The sequence below is a fragment of the Crocuta crocuta genome, unplaced genomic scaffold (genome assembly GCF_008692635.1).
Source record: "Crocuta crocuta isolate KB4526 unplaced genomic scaffold, BGI_CrCroc_1.0 scaffold113, whole genome shotgun sequence".
Taxonomy (NCBI): domain Eukaryota; kingdom Metazoa; phylum Chordata; class Mammalia; order Carnivora; family Hyaenidae; genus Crocuta; species Crocuta crocuta.
This window is the reverse complement of record NW_027530368.1, coordinates 5,566,250-5,578,955: the sequence shown is the minus strand read 5'-3', so window position 1 is coordinate 5,578,955 and position 12,706 is coordinate 5,566,250. Positions and strand designations below refer to the sequence as shown.

Sequence of the window (12,706 nt, the reverse complement as noted above, 5' to 3'; positions counted from 1 at the left end):
GTAACAGTCAGACTCTTTTGACATGATAAAATATCAAGCCAAATCCCAGATTATCACAAAGGAACAAATTTCTTAAATCATGGACTTAAAAGTACAGGTACTTATTTTCTCTATTTCCACCTTATCAAAGTTGAAACTAGGCTTTTTAAAATCACCATGGCTGGGGCACCTGGGCAGCTCCATTGGTTAAGTGTCTGACCTTTGGATTGGGCTCAGGTCATGATCTTACAGTTGGTGAGATCAAGCCTGGTATGGGGCTTTGTGCTGACAACATGGAGCCTGCTTGGGATTCTCTCTCTCTCTCTCTTTCTCTCTCTCTCTCTCTGCTGCTCCCCCACTCACACTCGCTCTCTCTCAAAATAAACATTTTTTATTTTATTTTATTTTTAAAAATTTTTTAAATGTTTATTCATTTCCACAAGAGAGACAGAACACGAGTGGGGGAGGGGCAGAGACAGAGAGAGGGAGACACAGAATCTGAAGCAGGCTCCAGGTTCTGAGCTGTCAACACAGAGCCCAATGTGGGGCTTGAACTCACCAACTGCAAGGTCATGACCTGAGCCAAAGTCGGACGGTTAACCGACCAGTCCACGCAGACGCCCGAATAAACATTTTTAAAAATCACCATGGCAGGGGTGCCTGGGTGGCTCTTCAGATTCTGAAGAGTCTGGGAGCCTGCTTCAGATTCTGTCTCTCTCTCTCTCTCTGCCTCTTCCCTGTTTGTGCTCTGTCTCTCTCTCTCTCAAAAATAAATAAACATTAAAAAAATTTTTTTTCTTAAGTCATCATGGCAAACTAGTAGAATGCAAGCAGACGATGAGTCAAGACTGGGGTAGTAACCCCAGAAGATCACATAAATTCCTGTAACATTTCTCGACTTCATTGGGAGACAGTTCCACTATCTAACAAAAATGGCAGCACTCCCCTTGATGCCCTATCTCTCTTCCTCTTGCCATAACACAAGCCCGTTCCCCTTCTCCAGGCTTCCCGCCAGTGTGTCATGTGTTGGCCATGGATCTAGGGCTCAGCTTTCCTGACTGAGAGCAAAACCACACCCCCTTTTGTTTTCCCTACTCTCTCTTCCCCTCTATAGCTTCAGAGCTTAAACCTCTTTGGCTTATTAGGAATTCCAGCCATAGAAGGTCTGTCTCTCGACTGCAAACAGAAACTGGGCCAATTCCAAGGCCTCAAGCCGAAAGACCTAGTTTAAGAGCCAGCTCGCATCACACACATGCCCCCACACGGCCTTACCCTTCTTCCACTAAGAGCAAAAATAATATTCATCATTCACTAAGTTATTTCTAATTTTAAAGCAGCAGTTTTCCAATGAAATTAAAAAAATAACCATTTTTTTATTGTTTATTTATTTTTGAGAGAGAGAGAGACAGAGTATGAGCAAGGGAGAGGCAGAGACACAGAAGCTGAAGCAGGCTCCAGGCTCTGAGCTGTCAGCACAGCGCACGACATGGGGCTTGAACTCACAAACCGCAAGATCATGACCTGAGCCAAAGTCAGATGCTTAACTGCCTGAGCCACCCAGGTGCCCCCAAAAGAAATAACCATTTTAAACAACGGAGTGACATTTCATTGATAGTTGTGTCTTCTCAGCCAAGCTAGCTTGTGCTCACACTGTCTGCAGTGTATTTTCATTTTGGTTTGCTGTGTTTAAAGCAAAGAGATTCTTTTTTAAGATAAGTGCTCCCACCCCCTCTCTCCTCACCCCACCCCAGCCAATGGCTTGAACTCTGGAAAGATGTGGGCAAGATGTAGCTTGCTTGACTAACAGCTGGCTGCTTCTAATTATTTTCTAATGCAGAACATGCAGTGGCATGCATGCATGTGCAGACAGGAAGGAGCCAAATAGAACCTCAGAGATGAAGAAGAAAGGGAATTTTCTATTATGTCGTTTTTTAGGCATCTGTACCTTGTGACTAACATGACATAGTTGGTTCCCACCTGGTTTTCTTTTTTAATTTTTTTAATTTTTTTTATTTATTTCTGAGAGAGAAAGAGAGACAGCATGAGCAGGGGGAGGGTCAGAGAGAGAGGAAGATACAGAATCTGAAGCAGGCTCCAAGCTCTGAGCTGTCAGCACAGAGCCCAACGCGGGGCTCGAACCCACAAACTGTGGGATCATGACCTGAGCAGAAGTCTTGGACACTTAAACGACTGACCCACCCAGGCACCCCTCCAGGTTTTCATTTCTGTAATCTTGGACTTTGAAAGAAATTAATTCTGTGTGAAGAGTCCAATTTCTGCTTGAGGGAATGTTATTTCTCCACCAACTGGTGGTTTAGGACTGAGTTTTATGAACTAAATAGGGATATAAACAACTAGATGTATACATCTAAAATCGTTCCCAACACACATTCAGAATTAGTATCAACGAGCATTTGTTGTGTACCTAGTATGTGCTGGGTACTGCCAGATACTAAGTATACAGAGGTTCTCAACCCTGGCTGAATATCAGAATTACCTTGAGAGCTTTAAAAATACAGATTCCCAGGCCGAATGACTTAGTCCCACAAAAGGCTTTCACAGGCACACGGGCTGTCACAACTTGCTCGCTTTTTCTCATCCAGTGAAACTTCTTCCCCCCCAGTACCTCCCTTTGTAACATCCAAACTCCCTAAGCCACACCCCTCTGTGGCCCCCCAAGTACCCTTACCTCCACAGCCTCTGCTCGTGAGCCTCCTCTGTAGTCATCGTGTCCCACTGCTGGTTCTCCTAGTGCGGTCCCTGGACCACCAGCATCAGCATCCCCCAGGGACTTGTTGGAAATGCACATTCTCAGATGCACTGAATTAACAACCTCAGGGCTGGGGCCCAGCCATCTGGGATTGAACAAGCCCAGTTAAGAAATTGTCCGCAAAGGTTCCAGCCCGGCTTCCATATAGGAGGTCTCCTGAGGGCAGGAGCCTTGGCACCTAGCCAAAGATTATGACCATACCTCTGCGATTTGTCAGAAGTCTCCGCAAGGAGGCACATGTTAGGTTCCGTGTTTCTATCATGGACGCAACTGCCAGATTAATGTTAAGTGGTTGGGAATCTGAGTGTCAAGGAGGCCCCAGACGGCCAGATGGAAAAGACCTGTGATCTTGGTGGACGGGCCCAGCCCCTCAGCAGTACTGCCTTGCTCTGACATGGGAAAGGTCACTGCCTTCCTGCTGGTGGAGCAGTTCAAGCAACACCTGCTCAGCAACCTCTGTACAATAGCCCCCTCCTGTGAGTCTTCTCTCCACCAGATTTGACCCCCGGAAGGCACCACTTCTGCTTAACTCATCTTTGAACCTGCAGTAAACAGCACTGTACATGGCACAGCATAGGGACTCTACCGTCTCTTGTTAAAGAGCTGACACGTAGGTTTAATTATAAAACCACTCCCAGAGTGTCCTGACAGTTAGGCTATCTCCTGTGACGCTCACTGATCACCTTGGTACCATCAGTCCGAAGAAAGTGACATTCTTCTTGCCATCCCTTGGAGGGGAGGAGAGAGAAAGAGGCCACCTTATGTGTTTATGGGCCAGGTAGTTGAGGGAAGGGCGAGAACAAGGAGGTTTCAGAATAGAAGCACAGAAGGGAATTCAGAAGTAAAACTGTATACTGTCTCCCCAGAAGAAGGGCAGACTTGCTACCAGAACTTCAGCATCCGGACTGTTTAACAAGTTCCGTGCTCCATGATGAGCCTCATCTTAGCTGCGGTGCCTGCGGATGTCACTGGGCCTTGGGAAAACATTTAGCCTCACGCGGTGCTGTAAACTCTGCTTCCCTTTCCCGAACCCTCTCGCTGGATTTGTCCATCTGTTCAGGAAACAGAAGCACACTCAAGAGGGTTGAACTTTTGGTGAGGGCAGGGTTAGCCCACAGAACCCACAGAGATGGCCAGGCATTCAGGGACTGGCAACCAGTGGGAGCTGTTACCCCCGCTGGGCCTGAAGGACGGGAGATGGTGTCATTGGAGCCAGTGGCCCGAAGAGGCCACCCAGTGGGGGCTGTGACCATAGCGAGGGAATCAGCAATCTAAATCTGCCCTACTGCCTGTTTTTATATGGCCCACAAACGAAGAGTGGTTTCTATTGTTTTTAAATGGTTTTGTAAGTTCCTATATAATACCTTAGAGTTGGCCTCAAGCTACAAAGCTTAAAATATTTACTCTATGGCCCTTTTCAGAAAATGTTGACACATCCCTGTCCTATAAGAATACAGCCACCAAAGAAGGCAGGGGGTCAGGGAGGGAACAGAAGGAATAAATGCCCCACCTTCTCCGTCATCTTGCCCTCATCTCCTCCTGGTGTTACCTATCGGCCAAACCAAAGGGCAACCAGGTGGTGTTTTCTGTAGAGGTCAGGCCTCTAGGGCGTAGAGCTAGGAAGACAGAGAAAGGCAGAGAGTGGATGGGGGGCGGGCAACTCATGCAGAATGACCAGTCCACTCTCTCCCCCACTATAAATAGGGAGAACACTCCCACCTAGTGTAAAACTTTCAAGAGACACCGGGAAGACGTTCCCCAGTGAAAGTAGTCCGAATCATACACATCTTTAACTGTATTGCATCTGACTCACTTTTTCTTGCATGTCATGAAATCGATATGAGAAGCAGAGAGGCAGGTGAGCGCATGTGCTAAGCGACCCCAGTGGGAACTCATCAAGGGAAGAAGTCCACATCGGGCCACTTTACCCCATTCCCCAGCCTGATTTAGGGCACTGGCCGCAGCAACCGCACTTCACCCCTTCCTCATTCCAGGCTCATGACCAGGAAATTTTCCGATATTTGGCCTTAATTTTCCTCTGCTCAGTTTTCACCCCCTGGATTTACAGTACCCCATGCTTCTCATTAAATTGGGACTGACCATTTCAGAGAAGTGAAGTAATGCCCAGATATATGGCCTCCAGATAGATTAAAACCAGGACTGTTTTCAGGTTTGCTGGAAGGCTTGCAGCCTTTAGAGAAGCCATTTTCTCCTTTTCCAGTAGCTCCTCCACATGACTGAAAATGGCAGAAGTGACAGCTGAAGGACAAAATCTAGACCGTGGATGGCCAGGCAGACTGGCTGTTCTTTGCAAGAGAGCCAGACCATGAAGGGGCAGGGTTAGGTCATACTCATTGTGGGGCAGGGGGAGGGGGGGAGTCTTCTGTTCATTTTCTGTCAGGCCAACCTTCATCCCTGGCCTACAGCACCTTGACCTTGTAATCAAGCAGCATTCAGTCGTGAAACCGTACTGGATGAAGCTGCACGGAGCCCAGCAAGACACACCAAAGCCTTAAGTATTGTCAGATGGGCTGTTGATGTTAAACAGACTTTTTTTGTCCCTCTCTGGCTACTTTTTTTAATGGCTCCAAACTTTTTTTAAACAGAGACCAAAACTAAAAAAGAACAAGACGAAAATCATCCTGTGTGAGTGTGTGCAAGTATGTGTGTGTGTTTGTGTTTCCAACGTTATGCATTAATTCATTTCATTTGAGAAGCATGGGCCACAATATTTACCATGGACTTTAAGGTGTAAAAATTCAAATGTTGGTCTCTAACAGCTCTGTTGTTGAACTGCCCTCAAAATTCTCGACCTCTGACTAACTTCCAAGCAGCTAAGGCAGACAACCTAGAAGAGAAGACACAGCTGCTGCTTGGCCAAACTTTTAAAAGAGGAGAGAAAGAGGAAGCTCAGCCACAAACCCCAGGCACCAGGATGCTCTGAATGAGGGCCGCATAAACATTCCCCACCCTGCCTTATTGTTTAGGAAGAAACAAAATGGGGAGTTGACATAGAACTCCCAGTTTGCCTGCCTTTGTGGATTGGAAGGTAGTCTGAGCCTGAGGTAGTGTGGAAGGCTGAAATTGGTGAACTTCTTATTTTATAGTAAAAATGTATCCATATCCTATGAAAGAAAGCTATATTTAAATGCTGTGTAATATACTCTGACAGAAGGTCGCAAGGTTAATACGAAAGTCTTTGTTTCCAGCTTCAAAGAAGCAGTTGGGGGTTTCTCCTAGGGAGGGAGGGCCAGGGTCTTGAAATGGGTCCTATGCAGAGGCCTGTGCATGATGGACACTCAGAGCTGAGATAAATAAAGAGTCAACTCAAAGGCTTCTCCCCCCCGCCCCCCAGGACTTTGGTAGATCCCAGGAACCGGTTAGAAAAAAACCCCTGACGCCCTTCACACCCTGAAGAGATATTATCAAAAAGCTCATTAGCTGCTGTCTTGAAATGACAGGTTTCTGCCTCCATGTAGAAAAATAAAGGCACCAGCAGCCTTTGTTAGGCGCTTCTCTTTGACCTTAGAGGGTAATTTTGTATCCTCTTCTTGGTTGTAAACACACTTATTCTAAAACTTACTTCAGCTCTTGCATAAAAAGCTATAAAAAGCTGAGGAGGGAGCAGAAGGAGAGGTTGAGTGTATGGATCACCCAGATGGTGTCCTATGCCACAGAGGTGGGACTTTGAACTCATTTGTGGGACCGTCAGAACTCAGAACACTGAGGAAACAACTGGAATTAACTAACTAGTCTCACCTTGGCCAGAGGAACCCAAAGACCGCAGCTCTCACCTGGGTGAAACACATACTGCAGGCTGGGCACAATTCCAGAGGCTTCCCACAAACTTGCTCCTTTATTTTACAACAACCCTCAAAAGTAGAAACGACTACTACTCCCATTTACAAATGGAAAAACTAAGGCACAGAGAGATTAGGTAACTTGCCTAAATTCATCCTGCTAGTAAGATGTTTCCTGGTTTATGTTATTAACTGCAAAGCATCCATCCAAGCTAGCAATGAAATCTATCATTAATCAAACAGGAGAGAGGACTGGGCTGGTGGGGGAGGCGCGGGGGAGGAGGGGGTTCCTGGAGGTAAAGAACCAGTCAGGAAACTGTTCACAGGATGAGTGACAGATGATGAGGGCCTGGGCCAGGCAGTAGCCATGGAGACGGGGGCAGAATGGACAGAAAGCAGTGATAGGAGAGCTGTGACAGAGAGAAAGTCAACAAGACATGGTTGGAGTTGAATATGAGGAGGTGGAGAGGGCGAGGAGGTGACAGTGATTCTCTGGTGTCCAGCTTGCCCGTGTGGACGTCAGCGGTGCCAGGACTGAGGCAGGGTATGCAAAAGGAGGAACGGGTCGGGGAAAAGATAGTTCCGTTTTCAATACCTGTGATACTTCTGCATGACCAAGATTTGGTAGGTGATTGGATTTGGAGCTCAAGAAAGGACCAAACTGAAGGTAGAGTTTGTGAACCGTCAGCAGACAGATGGAAGTTGACCCCAGATGCTAGGTGAGAGCCTCCGGGGTGGAGCACTCAGCCTGAGGGAGAGGCTGGAAGAAGGCTGAGGGGAGGAGCAGGTAGAGGCTGAAACCCCTATCTGGGGAGGAAGGAAGGAGCAGACAGAGGCTGATGGCACTGAGGCCAAGGGAAAGTGCAAAGAAAGGAGAAGCCCAGCGCATCAGATCCAAGAATCAGGTAAAATGAAACACAGCGGTGGCCAAGGCACTTGGCAGTTGGGATCCGTGGGGTGGCCTTAGCAGGTGCAGCTTTGGGGAAATGTTGTGGCCACCAAACACTGCAAGAGAGGCCAGCCCATGGCATGCTGGAGGGGAGTGAGAAGTGTGGCCTGAAGGAAAGGGGCAGGGGTTGGCGGAGCAAAGAATGAAGGATGGGTAGATACATGCTTGTCAAGCTCACATTATGGTATTTGTTGGAGGCCGGCTCCGACAGGTCCAGGGGTCCCTGAAGGATGGACAGTGTCGGCGAGAGAGAGAGTGAGAGAGCACCGAGATTCTTTCTGATCACCAGGCAGGCATCTCTATCCTGTTGGTTTTGGTGTCTTTATTTAAAGGTTCAGTAACGACATGAGGTCAGAGAAAGGAATTTTTACAATGGGAAGCCTTTTGCGATAACAAGTTTTTGATATTCTGTAGAATTATCCCAGTCTTAGTGAATTTACAACCAAGGAATTAACAGGATGCTCTTAGTGAAAAACAGGATAATATTTAAGTTGTATATAGATAAGCTAGGAGTCATTCCATCTGGCTCTCAAGAGGATGAATGTTTTGAACTGGTTTGTTTGTGGAGACCTATTTGATGCTGAATGTGTGAACACCGTGGGGGCCCTAAATGTGTTAACCTTTTGCTTTTGGGTTAGGTGTTAACTACTCTTATCTATCCTCATCCCAGCTGCCAGTAGGGGAGGGTGTTTGTGGAATGTAGGCCTTGGGGAAGGGACTGCCATACATCACCAGTTAGAAGAAGGTGTAAGTGTTAACTTAAGTTCTGCCCCCATTTGCTCCTTAACTCTAAATTAGGCTCTTTGTCTTGGGGCCAGGCTCGATTGTCTTTGATATGCAAGGCCCATAGGAAGAGGCTTTTGACAATCATCCACAGAGCTTTTATCTAAAATCTCTTTTGTAAAGGCAGGAATATACTTTTCCTTATGAGGTATCTGTGTTCAGAATATAGGTCTGATATAGAATACTGTGAGGCCTGGTCAATACCAGCAGGCTTATTTCCAACATGAGCCAGTAGTAGCAGAAAGAGATACCAGTTTTCGTTTCTCATGGCTAGAGCTGCAAACACTGCCATTTCCTTGCTGTGACTGCCATCCAGAGAGGCCGGTGGGGCTCCCGGCAGGGATTATTCTTACACTCTATATTCCATTCTTTTCCATCTTTCTACAGACCCTCCGAATGATCATTTTTATGACTTTACCATGATCATAGGTGACATTTAATGAATATTCTTTATGAGCTAAGTATCTAACTTCAGTATCTGATTGGGGAGACACCTAATAGGGTAGATAGTACCATTGTGTCCATTTTAAAGATGAGAAAAGTGAGGCCTAGAGAGATGAAACAGCTTGTCCACGCCTGCAGAACTGGGAGGGCCAGACCCCAAATACAAACTCAGGCAGTCTGAATCGTCACTTTGGACTTGAATATCACGCTATGACCTGTTGCCACAAGAAAACCTAACTTACTACCGATTCTCGTGGTGTTATACGCATCCAGGTGGTCTGTGCTCTTTTGCCCTTTCTGTAGCTTTAGCTTTAAGTTTCTGCAAATATTCTTCCTGCTCCATCTTATTGCTCCTCATTTGTCAAGCAGTTGAGTGATTAGCACACAGAACGCTGTGGGTGGGCTGATTTACAAGGACAAATACTGAGAGTCCCCAAAAGAGGGAAAGAAAAAAAGGCATTTGTCCAGGAAATCCACCTGGTTTTATCCTGAAATATAAATGCTTATCCCAAAGAGCCTTCAAGGAAAACATTTAACTGATGATTGAAATGGTTTCATGCAGAAAAACGTGCTGAACCCAGCAGCCATCCCCTCCAGCTTTCTAAAGTCATTTCAAAATGTTTTTAGAGGCTTTCGTAAATACTTTGCCAAAAGAGATGAAAAACATAACACTTAGCAAGACAAAGTTTAACCCACAGAATTTGAGCAACAGTTGATAGAAGTTCAAGAGCACACTTTGTTTGAATCTAACCCACCAGAAAACAATGTCAGAACATGAAGTCTTCGAGATGATGTTCTTAAATTGATGCTTCCGCTACAAAAGCTTTGTGTCAAGGAACTTGAAGTCTCTGGACTTGCCCAGCCCCTCAGCACCATCCTTCAGAGGCCTCTTCCAGATCAGTGTCTTCAAACATGCCTCACTGAGGCCCAGTAGGAAATACAGTTTGGCTCAGTATATACGTATATGTGCATTGAATGTGTACTAAAACACTCATCCATACACACATTTAACTGATAACAACCTTGTCACAAAATAATAGCTATCTTCGTCATGTGTAAGTGACTCAAATATTTTCTTTCCTATTCTATTTTATTTCTTAAGAACTCTGGCCCTGATACACAAAATTGTTTCATGAGGGACTGAAAAGTTGCAACCTACCATTTAGAAACCCTATTTATTCTAAGAGCGCCTGGGTGGCTTAGTCAGTTAAGTGTCTGATGATCTCATGATCTCATGGTTCATGTGTTCAAGCCCCACATCGGGCTCTGTGCTGACAGCTCGGAGCCTGGAGCCTGCTTCGGATTCTGTGTCTGCCTCTCTCTCTGCCCCTCCCCCGCTTACGCTCTATCTAAAAATGAATAAACATTAAAAAGAATTTTAGGAACTCTATTGTTAAAGGATCTAAGTTCAAGTACTCCAGACAGAAGTTCTGCACAAGGAATATAACAGAAAGTATATGAGCTCTGGAATTCCACAGCCATGGGGTCCAATCACACCTCCAATTTACAAGCTGTGTGCTTTAGGCAAGTTAGTTGTTAGTCTGACCTTCCATTTCCTGTCCATAATCCTTTGGGAGTTTGGGAGAAGACACATGTGAAAGCACCTAGCCCAGCACTTAGTAGCACTGAATGCATGCATTCATCCAACCGGTATTTACTAAGCACCAGATGCTTTCCTAGGGCTGGGTGTACAGCAGCTAACAACCCAGTGACACCTCTGCTTTCATGGAGTTGGCATTCCAGGAGGCAGAAACAGACAATAGGCAAATAAACATAGACTATGTCAGGGATTAATAAAGGCTATATTCGTTTCCTATTGCTGCTGTAGCAAACTATCACTAACTTAGTGACTTAAAACAACACAAATTTATTATTTTACAGTTCTGGAGGTCAAAGTAGGTCTCACTGAGCTCAAATCAAGGCAAGCCCAGGGCTGCGTCTCTTTTGGAGGCTTTAGGAGAGAATCTGACTCCTTGTCTTTTCCAGAGACTAGAAGCTGCCCACACTCATTGGTTTATGGCCCCCTCCACTCCCCAAAGCCAACAACCATGGGTTGAATCTTGCTCACGTGGAATCCCTCTGACTCTGTGTCTGTCCGCACAACTTCTCTGCCCCCCCTGCCTCCCTCCATCAAGGACCCACATATAGGGTCCTTATATAAGGTCCACCAGTATAATCCAGAATAATCTCCCCATCTCAAGATCCTGTACTTAATCACATCTGCAAAGTCATTTGCCATGGCAGGCAACATATTAAGGGTTAACACTAAGAGCAGAGCTCAATAAATGTCATTGTTTCATTTTAGTATCTGTGGCAGGGGGAAGGAGCCTCCATTCAGCACGTCTAGGGGACGGAAATGGCCGGAGGCATTAGACTCCCTTCATCGTACGCTGTGAAAACTTCACTCACAGACTCACCCTTCTCAGATTCAACCAATTACCTACAATTCCAAAGGGGTTGTGATTTTGGGAATTCTGAGATTTGTGGTAATCTGTCCCTTGAGACTGGGATTCCTAAGCAAGTCATAGATGCTCAGTGAGCCCAGGGATCTGCATCCCAGGGGCCTTTAATGGGTCTTGCCCCATCAACGTTTCTGTTTAGTAGTTGTCCTGAATTTATCATCATTGTTTCATATGTGAACTCTGGGCATGAAGTGGGAAGAAGAGGCTTTAGTGGAAGTTGAAAAGGCTGACTTTGGTGTGAGGGCGTGCCCAGAAATGTGGTAAGAGCAAAAGCTAAGAGCCCGAATGGACTTGTCTGCGTTTGCAAGTTGGGGACGGCACCGAAGTCTCAGGTATATCCTGCATGCGCATCAGGGTCCTGTTACATGTCTCTCCTTCTACATCCCTGCAGCTCCCATTTTGAATTTTGGGCCTGGAGGGTCACTTATCCTGTTACTACCACAGTGTCGGTTCACATGACTGAAGAAAGTATGGAAAGTTCTCCATGTCTGTGTTGGCCACTGCTTTGGTTTCATTTGTAATCTTGATGCATTTGGTGTTTTGTTTTGTTCTGTTTTTTCAGGGAAAACTGGATGCCTTGTGGGTCCTACTAAGGAAAGGATATGATCGTGTGTCTGTGATGCGTCCACAGCCCGGAGACACGGTAGGATTCATTAATGGTGTCATACACACAGTGTTTCTCTCTCTCACTCTGACTTTGATGAGCTAGAATAACTCCAGGTGTATCAATCCAGCTGTTATTTCCTGTTGTGACAAATCAGATACTGATTGTCAAAATTCTGGGTTCTTTGCAAGACCTTGAGTGTTGACTTGCTTTTCTGGAAAGGATTTTGACAGAAACAGGTTGCGTTAAACTTCCTAGGACTTAAGCTTCTTATGTTATAGGTACAGGGAGTGAGAGAGGCAGAGCTGGCCCTTCCCTAGGCTGTGCCAGGAGAGAGGCCTGCTGCCCCCCAGCAGTGGTGACCAACAAGATGCCAGAGCCAAAAGATGGGGCAAGGGAAAGGGGGCCGCAGAAAATCCACCCTCTTCTAGCAGGTGTCAGGCCCAACCAGTCCAAGACCTCAGGAGGTCCTTCTACCCTGATAAGGACTTGCCCCAAAACTGTCAGGCCAAACTTAGAGTGGCCAAACTTAGAGTGTCTCCAACTAAAAGGAAGCAGAAAAGGAAGAGTCAGCAGAGGCAACTAGGAACCATCTAGTCCATCTCCATTTTGTGAATGAGAAAATGAAGGACGGGAGAAGCTGAATAACTTGTTCTGTTCCCAGAGTAACAGTGCTGGAAACAAATTGCATTCTGCTGAAATCACATCGTTGTTCTGTCTTCTCATAAGAGCTAGTTTCTCTTCCCTAAATTTTACAAAACAAAGCTTGGGACTTAATCCTCCCTCAACTACCAAAAAACTGCGTCTTCCATCCACTTCTCTGGATGCCAGGCACATTAACCCAAAAGCAAAATAAAGATGTCTGATTTGAAACTCCTTCCAAATCAGGTAGAGAACTTCTTTCTTGGCAGGAAA

The 12,706-nt window shown here is 46.0% G+C and overlaps 1 protein-coding gene across 1 annotated transcript in view; it reads left to right on the top strand.

Moving 5' to 3' along the window:
- ANTXR1 (ANTXR cell adhesion molecule 1) overlaps positions 1-12,706 on the top strand; it is a 217,487-nt gene that overhangs the window by 156,029 nt on the left and 48,752 nt on the right. Inside the window, exon 17 of the mRNA XM_077766377.1 lies at positions 11,750-11,830. Within this exon, the coding sequence (XP_077622503.1) occupies positions 11,750-11,830 (81 nt within the window). The remainder of the gene's footprint in view (positions 1-11,749; positions 11,831-12,706) is intronic.